This window comes from Eptatretus burgeri, chromosome 15, assembly GCF_056783735.1.
Source record: "Eptatretus burgeri isolate ZD-2024b chromosome 15, Ebu_testis_v1, whole genome shotgun sequence".
Classification (NCBI taxonomy): domain Eukaryota; kingdom Metazoa; phylum Chordata; class Myxini; order Myxiniformes; family Myxinidae; genus Eptatretus; species Eptatretus burgeri.
This window is the reverse complement of record NC_140975.1, coordinates 47,988,864-48,002,251: the sequence shown is the minus strand read 5'-3', so window position 1 is coordinate 48,002,251 and position 13,388 is coordinate 47,988,864. Positions and strand designations below refer to the sequence as shown.

The 13,388-nt window shown below is 50.0% G+C and overlaps 1 protein-coding gene across 2 annotated transcripts in view; it reads left to right on the top strand.

The window, feature by feature from the left end:
* Positions 1–13,318, top strand: part of PDPK1 (3-phosphoinositide dependent protein kinase 1) — a 125,858-nt gene extending 112,540 nt beyond the window's left edge. For both annotated transcript variants that reach the window (XM_085858463.1, XM_085858462.1), the window contains one exon: positions 12,339–13,318. In XM_085858463.1, the coding sequence (XP_085714589.1) occupies positions 12,339–12,446 (108 nt within the window). In that variant the 3' untranslated portion in view covers positions 12,447–13,318. The remainder of the gene's footprint in view (positions 1–12,338) is intronic.
* Positions 13,319–13,388: the final 70 nt, after the last annotated feature.

Genomic DNA, 13,388 nt, shown 5'->3' with positions numbered 1-13,388 from the left:
TCCAAGTTCAGTAGAGCATGACTTGTACAAAATTGTGTCAAAAGAAACAGTGCCATCGGGTTCTGCAACTGTAGAGCTTAAACCTTGCGTGCTGGAACCACCATCGGAGTACATCCTTAGCTTCCTTGATAAAGGACAACTCGATGAAAGAATAACATCAGTTTGTGTTTCTGTGCATATGCAGTTCACTTATCCAGCTAACCTTTCCTTGTTACCTGGTAAGAGCTACCTGTTCAAATTTGAGTGCACTATTGACTGTAAGTGTGGTTTCATCAGTAGTAAATGATAGTTGCATGTAACTTACAGTAAACCCTCAAATATCATGGGGGTAAGGTTCCTGTAAAATGCCATGATACTTAAAACCGCGATTGTGGGAACTAAGGGTCAATGAAAAAAAAAGGGGGGGGCGTGGTTCATTTCCTTGGTTTTGAGAAAATAGAGGAAGGTTGACGGCTGCCGGAAATAAACGCATCACAATTGAGATAAACATGAAAAAATAAATAAAGCATTTTAACATTGAAATAATCATGCAAATAAAATAAATATGGTTTAAAATAAACAAAAACACAACACTTTTCCCTTTTACATTTATCATAAAACGGCGAAATGGGTGAGGGTAAACATATTGTTGTGGGTCGGGGGTAGGGTGAGAAGACCACTGCGGGGGGGGGGGGGGGGGAAGCCATCTCGGGTTCCCACCAGACTCCCCGGAATTGCAGGCCGTCGCACATGGATAATTCCGTGACGATGCGAGTCAACCAACCGTCAACCCAATAACTCAACCACGTGACTTAGGGTCCTCTGTCTAATTTATCCGGTTAAGGGGCTGTCACACCTTGACGTTTTAGCCAGTGTATGGCAAGGTCTCAAAATGTATGTAAAACGCTGGCGTACGCTGAACTATTGATGTTTTTTTTTTTTTTTTTGGGCATATAATAACGTGCTGGACGTATGCATAATGTATTAGTTACGTATAAGGAACGTTTTAATCACATCTCGATAGCTTATACCAACGAATGCTGAGCGTGTTGTCGGCGTTCACAACCTATGCCCAGCGATAGGCTAACTTATGCATAGCGCGGCAACGTATCGCCGACGATCACGTGGCGTAGCCTATTAAAAGGCTGCGGCTCGACGATTCAAATCATAACCGCACTCGACATCGAAGTGTGAAGCTGCTGTCACACCTTGACGTTTTAGCCAGCATATGCCGACGTATGAAAAATTTGATGACCCAAGCTTGGAGGGACTTGGGTGGAGCCAGAAGCCAGTGGGTGGAGAGAGGCAGAGTCAAAAGCCAGTGGGTGTAGAGAGACGACGAGGCGGTGAAGAAGGCGAAGTCAGCAGACAAATTGGTAAAGAAGGGCGGATGGAGAAGGCGGAGTCAGCAGGTGAAGTGGTAAAGAAGAGCGGAGAAGTGCGGGTGGAGAAGGCGGAGTCAGCAAGCGGGTCAGTGAAGAAGGGCGGGTGGAGAAGGCGAATTGAAGATCCAGCGCAAGAGAGAGAGAGAGAGAGGGACGGACGGACGGACGGACGGACGGACGGACGGACGGACGGACGGACGGACGGACGGACGGCTTTGCGAACCGCCTTTTATAAACCCCGAGGTGCAGGGTGGGACCGCCACCCTGAAGCAGTCATAACCTAAATCAGACGCTCTGATTGGCTCCGGCCACTGCGTGACCCGGCCTCGATGGCTGGCAACGGCTCCACTCCACTTCCGGCAAGATGGTTCCAAGCTGCGGAATCGTCTCGCTCCAAACCCCATGATCTGAATCGCCTTGCACCGAACCCCGTGATATGAATCGCCTTGCACCGAACCCCGTGACATGAGTCGCTTTTCACCGAACCCTGTGATATGAGTCTCTTTGCACTGAACCCCGTGATATGAATCGCCTTGCACCGAACCCCGTGATATGAATCGCCTTGCACCGAACCCCGTGATATGAATCGCCTTGCACCGAACCCCGTGACATGAGTCGCCTTGCACCGAACCCCGTGACATGAGTCGCCTTGCACCGAACCCCGTGATATGAATCTCCTTGCACCGAACCCCGTGATATGAATCGCCTTGCACCGAACCCCGTGACATGAGTCGCCTTGCACCGAACCCCGTGACATGAGTCGCCTTGCACCGAACCCCGTGACATGAGTCGCCTTGCACCGAACCCCGTGACATGAGTCGCCTTGCACCGAACCCCGTGACATGAGTCGCCTTGCACCGAACCCTGTGATATGAATTGCCTTGCACCGAACCCTGTAATATGAATGGCCTTGCACCGAACCCCATGATATGAATCGCCTTGCACTGAACCCCGTGATATATTTCGCCTTGCACCGAACCCCGTGACACGAGTCTCCTTGCACCGAACCCTGTGATATGAATCACCTTGCACCGAACCCCGTGATATGAATCGCCTTGCACCGAACCCCGTGATATGAATCGCCTTGCACCGAACCCCGTGACATGAGTCGCCTTGCACCGAACCCCGTGATATGAATGGCCTTGCACCGAACCCCGTGACATGAATCGCCTTGCACCGAACCCCGTGATATGAATCGCCTTGCACCGAACCCCGTGACATGAGTCGCCTTGCACCGAACCCCGTGACATGAGTCGCCTTGCACCGAACCCCGTGATATGAATCGCCTTGAACCGAACCCCGTGACATGAGTCGCCTTGCACCGAACCCCGTGACATGAATCGCCTTGCACCGAACCCCGTGATATGAATCGCCTTGCACCGAACCCCGTGACATGAGTCGCCTTGCACCGAACCCCGTGACATGAATCGCCTTGCACCGAACCCCGTGATATGAATCGCCTTGCACCGAACCCCGTGATATGAATCGCCTTGCACCGAACCCCGTGATATGAATCGCCTTGCACCGAACCCCGTGATATGAATCGCCTTGCACCGAACCCCGTGATATGAATCGCCTTGCACCGAACCCCGTGATATGAATCGCCTTGCACCGAACCCCGTGATATGAATCGCCTTGCACCGAACCCCGTGATATGAATCGCCTTGCACCGAACCCCGTGATATGAATCGCCTTGCACCGAACCCCGTGACATGAGTCGCCTTGCACCGAACCCCGTGACATGAGTCGCCTTGCACCGAACCCCGTGATATGAATCTCCTTGCACCGAACCCCGTGATATGAATCGCCTTGCACCGAACCCCGTGACATGAGTCTCCTTGCACCGAACCCTGTGACATGAGTCGCCTTGCACCGAACCCCGTGACATGAGTCGCCTTGCACCGAACCCTGTGATATGAATTGCCTTGCACCGAACCCTGTAATATGAATGGCCTTGCACCGAACCCCATGATATGAATCGCCTTGCACTGAACCCCGTGATATATTTCGCCTTGCACCGAACCCCGTGACACGAGTCTCCTTGCACCGAACCCTGTGATATGAATCACCTTGCACCGAACCCCGTGATATATTTCACCTTGCACCGAACCCCGTGACATGAGTCTCCTTGCACCGAACCCCGTGATATGAATCACCTTGCACCGAACCCCGTGATATATTTCGCCTTGCACCGAACCCCGTGACATGAGTCGCCTTGCACCGAACCCCGTGACATGAGTCGCCTTGCACCGAACCCCGTGATATGAATCTCCTTGCACCGAACCCCGTGATATGAATCGCCTTGCACCGAACCCCGTGACATGAGTCGCCTTGCACCGAACCCCGTGACATGAGTCGCCTTGCACCGAACCCTGTGATATGAATTGCCTTGCACCGAACCCTGTAATATGAATGGCCTTGCACCGAACCCCGTGATATGAATCGCCTTGCACTGAACCCCGTGATATATTTCGCCTTGCACCGAACCCCGTGACATGAGTCGCCTTGCACCGAACCCCGTGATATGAATCGCCTTGCACCGAACCCCGTGATATGAATCGCCTTGAACCGAACCCCGTGACATGAGTCGCCTTGCACCGAACCCTGTGATATGAATCGCCTTGCACCGAACCCTGTAATATGAATGGCCTTGCACCGAACCCCATGGTATGAATCGCCTTGCACTGAACCCCGTGATATATTTCGCCTTGCACCGAACCCCGTGACACGAGTCTCCTTGCACCGAACCCTGTGATATGAATCACCTTGCACCGAACCCCGTGATATATTTCACCTTGCACCGAACCCCGTGACATGAGTCTCCTTGCACCGAACCCCGTGATATGAATCACCTTGCACCGAACCCCGTGATATGAATCGCCTTGCACCGAACCCCGTGATATGAATCGCCTTGCACCGAACCCCGTGACATGAGTCGCCTTGCACCGAACCCCGTGATATGAATCGCCTTGCACCGAACCCCGTGACATGAGTCGCCTTGCACCGAACCCCGTGATATGAATGGCCTTGCACCGAACCCCGTGATATGAATCGCCTTGCACTGAACCCCGTGATATATTTCGCCTTGCACCGAACCCCGTGACATGAGTCGCCTTGCACCGAACCCCGTGATATGAATCGCCTTGCACCGAACCCCGTGATATGAATCGCCTTGAACCGAACCCCGTGACATGAGTCGCCTTGCACCGAACCCCGTGACATGAATCGCCTTGCACCGAACCCCGTGATATGAATCGCCTTGCACCGAACCCCGTGACATGAGTCGCCTTGCACCGAACCCCGTGACATGAGTCGCCTTGCACCGAACCCCGTGATATGAATCGCCTTGCACCGAACCCCGTGATATGAATCGCCTTGCACCGAACCCCGTGATATGAATCGCCTTGCACCGAACCCCGTGATATGAATCGCCTTGCACCGAACCCCGTGACATGAGTCGCCTTGCACCGAACCCCGTGACATGAATCGCCTTGAACCGAACCCCGTGACATGAGTCGCCTTGCACCGAACCCCGTGACATGAATCGCCTTGCACCGAACCCCGTGATATGAATCGCCTTGCACCGAACCCCGTGACATGAGTCGCCTTGCACCGAACCCCGTGACATGAGTCGCCTTGCACCGAACCCCGTGATATGAGTCGCCTTGCACCGAACCCCGTGATATGAATCTCCTTGCACCGAACCCCGTGATATGAATCGCCTTGCACCGAACCCCGTGATATGAATCGCCTTGCACCGAACCCCGTGACATGAGTCGCCTTGCACCGAACCCCGTGACATGAATCGCCTTGCACCGAACCCCGTGACATGAGTCGCCTTGCACCGAACCCCGTGACATGAGTCGCCTTGCACCGAACCCCGTGACATGAGTTGCCTTGCACCGAACCCCGTGATATGAATCGCCTTGCACCGAACCCCGTGACATGAGTCGCCTTGCACCGAACCCCGTGACATGAGTCGCCTTGCACCGAACCCCGTGATATGAATCGCCTTGCACCGAACCCCGTGACATGAATCGCCTTGCACCGAACCCCGTGACATGAGTTGCCTTGCACCGAACCCCGTGATATGAATCGCCTTGCACCGAACCCCGTGATATGAATGGCCTTGCACCGAACCCCGTGATATGAATCGCCTTGCACTGAACCCCGTGATATATTTCGCCTTGCACCGAACCCCGTGACATGAGTCGCCTTGCACCGAACCCCGTGATATGAATCGCCTTGCACCGAACCCCGTGATATGAATCGCCTTGAACCGAACCCCGTGACATGAGTCGCCTTGCACCGAACCCCGTGACATGAATCGCCTTGCACCGAACCCCGTGATATGAATCGCCTTGCACCGAACCCCGTGACATGAGTCGCCTTGCACTGAACCCCGTGACATGAGTCGCCTTGCACCGAACCCCGTGATATGAATCGCCTTGCACCGAACCCCGTGATATGAATCGCCTTGCACCGAACCCCGTGATATGAATCGCCTTGCACCGAACCCCGTGATATGAATCGCCTTGCACCGAACCCCGTGATATGAATCGCCTTGCACCGAACCCCGTGATATGAGTCGCCTTGCACCGAACCCCGTGACATGAGTCGCCTTGCACCGAACCCCGTGACATGAGTCGCCTTGCACCGAACCCCGTGACATGAGTCGCCTTGCACCGAACCCCGTGACATGAGTCGCCTTGCACCGAACCCCGTGACATGAATCGCCTTGCACCGAACCCCGTGACATGAGTCGCCTTGCACCGAACCCCGTGATATGAATCGCCTTGCACCGAACCCCGTGATATGAATCGCCTTGAACCGAACCCCGTGACATGAGTCGCCTTGCACCGAACCCCGTGACATGAGTCGCCTTGCACCGAACCCCGTGACATGAGTCGCCTTGCACCGAACCCCGTGACATGAGTCGCCTTGCACCGAACCCCGTGACATGAGTCGCCTTGCACCGAACCCCGTGACATGAGTCGCCTTGCACCGAACCCCGTGACATGAATCGCCTTGCACCGAACCCCGTAATATGAATGGCCTTGCACCGAACCCCGTGATATGAATCGCCTTGCACTGAACCCCGTGATATATTTCGCCTTGCACCGAACCCCGTGACATGAGTCTCCTTGCACCGAACCCTGTGATATGAATCGCCTTGCACCGAACCCCGTGATATGAATCGCCTTGCACCGAACCCCGTGATATGAATCGCCTTGCACCGAACCCCGTGATATGAATCGCCTTGCACCGAACCCCGTGATATGAATCGCCTTGCATCGAACCCTATGCCGTTCCCCGTTGGTGCTAGTCAATGTGCCTGCTCCGTGGTGCGCCACACGGCCCGAGCGATCCGGCCGCACAGCATGCCTCTGCCTGGTAGCAGCTGCATCGAGGCGGAGGTGTGGGAGGATGTCTCCCATCCGGCATCCGTGGGAGACATTTGTAGCTATCGTGGTGAGCGAAGACCGAGGGTAAAACATTATTGTAACCCCATGCGCAGACTCGACCAAAGATGTGTTACTTGTGCCCCGTTCTGTACGATGATAACGTATCACAGGCTACGCGCGAGTCCGCCATTATATATGTGGTCAGCGCATAGGTCCACACACCATCGAGTATGCCCTGCACAGTGTGCGTGGATTCGCCATTATACACGTGGTCAGTGCGCGGGTCCTCCCGCCATTGAGCATGCCCCGTATAGTGCGTGTGGGTCCGCCATTGTACACGTCAACTCGTGGGTCCGCCCGCCATCGAGCATGCCCCATGCAGTGCGCGTGGGTCCGCCATTGTACACGTGGTCAGCTTGCGGTCCGCCTGCCATCGAGCATGGTGTTCGTGGTTATCAGAGGCGGTGGGGTGCATGGTGCCAGCCCTGATCTGTGTCAGGGAATTGAGGGAAAGGATTGGATATAATTATTCGATGGAGATTGGGATTGAAAAAGGGACAGATATATTTGTTAATGAAGATTTGGAATGAAGAAGAGTGCGCCATGTGCATACTGTACGTTGTTGGCATTTGGTGTGTTGGTTATGCCTCTGATCGCCTGCACAGTGGGGGGGGGGGGTCATCGTTGCGCTGCATGTGCTCCATGCAGCATTGGCATTTATTGTTGGCTTCAATTGCTTCCCTTGGTCTTCTGTGAGGACGAATTCTTACACGAAGGGCACGGCTGTGGTTTTTACCGATGGGTCTCCGAGTGGAGTGCCTGCCGGCTTCATGAGGACCCCTTGCTTGGATTTACCTCAGGAATAGAGAAAAAAGAATAGGAATGAGGTTCACAAATTTAATCAGACCTAGCTATGAGATTTACACAACGCACTGTCCTGTTCGACCCACTAGACAAACAGGAAATGACTATCTGAACATACATTATTGAAATAACTGACTGGGGACCACTTATGTTGGCTGCTATTGGTGTTGGAGGGATGCGGTTTCCAGAACCGCAACAATATTAATTACATACTCTGCCATAAATAGAAAACACAAGACTTAGCTCGGGATGACAATCATGATGATGTTTGAGGGAGGAGGGTGGAGGTAAGAAATATTGTTGCTAATCTGGAAGCCATGAGCACACAACATTCAGGTCCTATAGCTCAGTTATTTCGATAAGTGAATGTGGATAGATAGCTCCCCTTTCCCTAGTCTAATGGGTGAATAAATGTAAATGCGCTGTGAGTTACTTTGATAGTCAGGGTTTTCTTTTATTTTACACCACCAATGATAACAACACCAACGATAACAACACCAACGATGACAACAACACCACCGATAATGACAACACCAATGAAAACGCTCTGCTCTCAGCATTCTCCGCGCGCTCGCTGAAATGCGGATGTGTTCAGAATGCATTTGCGAACTGAATTCCATTCTCCAATATGGACACGAATCGGCTCGCTTGGGCACTCCAATAAATGGGATGCGACAGCCCCCACCCAACGATGAGCGAACTGAATTCCATTCCCTAATATGGACATGAATCGGCTCGCTTTGGGACTCCAATAAATGGGATGTGACAGCCCCCACCGACGGCGAACGAGTCACGCCGGAAGTGAGCCGCGCCCGAGAGAGATAAGAAGGGAACGGAGAGACAGAAGTGGGCTCTTCTGGGTTCTTGTTCTTGGTTCTTGGTTGGTGGTTGTTCGGAGCGATTTGTTAGCACGGAAGGTGGTTGGTGGTTCTTCGGTTGAATCGACTTAGCGGATTGTGAAGGATCGGCACCTCGTCTTCACCAGCGCGTGTTCTGGAGCGCGAAAGAATCCGCAGGAGCTCGGGAGGCTGATCGTGGCTCGCCGGTGTCTGGATTCGGCTCGCCTCTCACTGGTGCTCGGTGCGAATCAGCTCGAAGACCACACGAGGTGGACAGGTCCGAGGCAGGTTCTGGTCTTCAGTTCGTCTCTCCATCCGAGCTGGAGGCATTAATACAGACCGCTTTTGGTCTGATTATTTTAGGTGTGTGCGTGTGTGTGTTTATGACACCAGTATCATAAGTAATGAATTGTTAAGTGCCTTGCTGTACATACCAGCTTATCAATATTCGGATAACTCTGCCCTTTCATGCTCCCCTCATTTCCCTATTGTTTAATAAATATCCCCATTTGTGAAATGTATCAGCTCGTTTGTGTCCTTTCCTCCATTGGCTTAGCGTGCTGCGTGTTGGAAAATTAGCAAGGCCGTTGTGCCGCCGTAAGGGGACATTTGGACCGACGGATCTCGCTGACCATCCGCTCAGGTCACACACGGTTCGAGTACGCTAGTGGCTCGTTCCGTAAGGGTGCCGTGGAGGGTGTGGAGACTCGGTAATTCGTCACGTGAACATCTAGGTATTTTGAAAATTGGCAAATAACCCTGTAACACGTGGTAGAAATATTGACGCTTCACGGTCCGATAAGGGACCCGTACTTTTCGGAGTTTTCCAAAGAAGTACGATCTAAATTCCGGGTGATCGGCGGAGTCGACTCTACGGCTCCATCTCGCGGCCGACCCCCGGCCCGCAACAATATGTGGATGTAGAACTTGCCATGGCTGTTGGATCATTGGGAGCATGACAAAGTCGCATTTCCACACAGAAGAAGGGGAAAACGATCCTTAGCCACCTTGACCCAGAGCAGATCTTACCTGCTTGGAAAGGAAGGTACGAGATGACGTCCTCTTCCAAAATAATCCCGTCTCTGGCGTTTAAAACCTGCTCTGGCATAAGTCCCTTCACCTTGATTAGTTGCAAGAGCTGCGGTGGGTAGTTTTTCGCAGCATCATGGTCTGCTATGGTTGAACTGGAAACTTCGGTCCCGGGTGCCTCATGGAAATGTTGGTAAATCTGCAATGCTTTCCCTATCCACAGGTCCAATCAAAGGCATTTTTTTCTGTTTGGTCCTCGATAAAAACATTAAGCACTTTTTACATCTTTTCAAAAAGAGGATCACAGAACTGGAATGAGATGTTTGCGCTTTGTGGAGCGGGAACACATGCATTGATATTTGACTCACATTTACCGCAAAGTCAATTGATTGATCCCGTAATGGCGGCTGGCAGATGCCGCACTTTGACCTTTTGCCGACCAAGCTAACAACTCGATTTTTTTGCACAATGTCATAACGTTTCCCTGCCTTTTGACACAACTAATTTTGTCTATCGTTTTACGGTTTAGTACCATTATTAACTGTTATGTATCTACTAGATCTTGTAGCTCTAGTATTAAAGGATCTCCGTATGTCATTTCCTGTTTGACCATTCGTTCCTGTATGCTGATCTGATTACTGACATTAATGGTGTGCAAGAAACAACAAAAGGTTTGTAATGGGAGGTAATTGTACACGCGGATGCAAACAATGACTCATCTCAGCTCAAAACCGCGAATGGCCGAAATGAAATACCGCAATAACTAAATCGGAACAATAGGTTGCCCGTGATATTTGAGGTTTTACTGCATATGATCATATATATTATGACGAGTAGGAGATATCCAACGCTGCCCATCTGGGTGAGCTTTTCTCGGCAATGGTTTCAGGACGCATTGGACATTGAAAAGCTGTGGAGTTATTGGCCTCATGGTGGTTACCTTTTTCCTGTGGGCCGGCGGAAACACTTCCTGACACCGCATCCCAAATATACACTTTATAGTGGCCTTTGGTGGCCTCAAAACGGATATCAAGGCCAATGTGTGGTTGCGTTAAACCTTGCCCACATTCTGATGTGCATAGAGCCACAATTTGGGACATCTCGGTGCATGGGTTTGGCCATGAAACAATAACGTACAAATGTACAAACATTGGAAAATTTGTGTATGGATGAGTTGGAGTTACGTGCTCAGAGTTTTTGAGCCAAAGTGTTGGTATTTTGAGTTATTTATTAATTTGTTTTCAAGCACAGAGATCTGTTACTTGAATTTTGCATTTAAACATTAAAAAATTGAATGCTCCAAAAGAGCCTTTATTGAATAATTTTAAGGCATTACACAGTTGTTTTTTTGTATGACAATATAGTCACCCATTATCACGTGTAACTGCGTACAGCTGCCCATTGTATAATTGTGCCCCCTATTGCTTCTATCACTTGAACGTTACAAGCCTCACCTCAGCATTTAAGTAATTTTGTATTTGGATGTATTTGATCAATGAAAGGGGGTCAGAATAAAGTTTAGCCTGTAATCTCAGCAGCCTTTTGCTATTTGACATCATTGTACTTGCACAGAAGAACAGAGGGGAGTTTAAAATCCACTTACACCTTGTAACTTAGTTTCGATTGGTTCAAGATTACATGATTACGCAAAGGTGTGTTCACAATGGTTTGTCCAGAGTAAACCCAAAGTTTTGTTTGAGCTGTTGTGTACGTGATAACGGAAGTTAGTACTTCAAAGCCTCAGACTCGTTAATCCATCCTTGGCCATGGGTGAGTAAAATCGGGCGAGTCTTTGTGAACACGGCACAAGCATTTGGTCCAGCGGAACTTTTCTGTCCGATGCCACTGTCAGTGACTATTCCCACTGCAACAGTAGTCAATTTATCCCACCTCCACACCTCATGATGCCAACTTGTTCGCTATCTACTTCCTGTCCCATATTGCATAATTCAATGTGAACACCAAACTTGTCTCGTGATCAAATTTCTTTGGAATTAGTATGAACTAGTTACTAAGAATTATCTGTGTGAATTTAGCCTTAGACCTGTGAATGTAGACCAGTATAGGACAGAAAATATGGATGCATCACAGCTTAAGAGAAGGAATATTTGGAATGGGTCTCAGTGAGTGTCATTGAAGTCAGTGGTAGAAATGGGAGAGACCAAGAGATGGCAATGGGCAACATATTTAACATCCTGTTGAGAAGAGCCTAAGACTGTGTACTCTGGCAGACGGTTCTTTTGTGTATGGTATCACGGAAAGGGTTTCTGGAAGAACGTGTGTTATTCTATGGACCTATCCTACTTGTCCACTGAACCTTTGAGCGTGGGGTGGGGGGGGGAGGTGGGTGGAAAGAGAAAGACTAAAGGTAAGAGTAATTGGAATCGGTTAAAACACAAAAAAAATAACTGCTTATGACCACCTGCACGTGGTGAGCAAGAAGCATATTGTCAGATGATCTCCTTTTCCTCCAATACGTCATAAACGTGACCAAGGTTATCTGCTCTGTACACATTTGCTTAAGGTATGATGGAATAAAACATGATCCAAATATATTAATTTCGATGTACCAAGTCTTATGGGATTTGTTAATACAGATGTTGCAATTGATGAACTTACCTTGTGTTCAGGTTTTTCACGCATTTGATAGATACAAGTCAAACTGTGCAATTCACTGCTAAGTATCACAGATGTTGAATCTCAGGAGTTAGTTCTGATATTGCTCAGCACTTCTGATGACATGAATGCAGCCGTTCCTTTTTATCATTGTTTATTTGTGTCTGCCCCTCCCCACCCACCCACACCCATTCCCAATCCTCCACAAATTGTTGTTTTAGCCAAACCGAACATATTACCTGATGGACCCGCGTGGCAATGCACACACCTGGTGCAAGAAGATTGAGGAGGTGTGGAAACGAGTGTACAAAAATCACCAGAAACAGTGACAAATCCAGGAGGGGTGTTGCACAGGATGTGAGCAACGGTGAGGGTCATTGTGTTATGTGGTACATGAGTGGTGTGACCACTCTACCTTTCGGTCATCAAGGAAGGGGTTTGGATCTAGATGAGGGATATTGGATTGAGGAAGGAAGTGCAAGAGGCTGCATTAGAGGAAGTGGGAATAAATGTTTTCTTGCAGGGAATAGGTGTAATTATTTATCTATAATTCACGAAGGCCACAGTGCCCAACAAGAACCAAATGTCAGACGTCATCGGTGCTCCACTTGCCGTGCCCCGATCTCACTTCCGAGTCCGACTCGGGCTCTTTGGAGACTTACCACTGTGGTCACACCTGGCGTATCGTCAACTTCCAGTTATTCTACGTATGCTGGTTCTGCTTATCAGCCATTACCTATGAGGAGGACCGCAGAGCTGACAAGCACACCAGGATGTTGAAAACGAGTTTTTGTTTTTTCTCTGCCGTTATTCTTGGCTTCAGACTCATCTCTCGTACATGCCAGGATTGTATCATAATTTGTTTTCTTTTTTTAATGTCACTTACTTTCCACACAGCTGCCTCACTTTCCTCCTGGGCTTAGCCTTAATGCCGCACACCCTCCCCACAACTCTCACCTTGTCTTTATTCCCCTTCCCCTTCCAAGCCTGTCCTGTCAGCTGCTCAAGCACAGCAACCATTAGAGTTCCTTGTCCAGTGGAGTTGCTTCTGCACTTCCTGGACTCCTCTTGTAAATTAGACATAAAGTGTTTCATTGAAATTTTTTTTAAATCGAACCTTAAATCCGACTTTTAATATGCTTTAAAAAAGGGGGAAAACAAAAAAACAAAAAAAACCCCCCCAACCTTCTCAACCTATTTTGAGTCTTCAGCCCGTCAGGAATCGAGATGTTTGCTTTGTTTCACTCGACCAGTCATTCATTCATTACCTG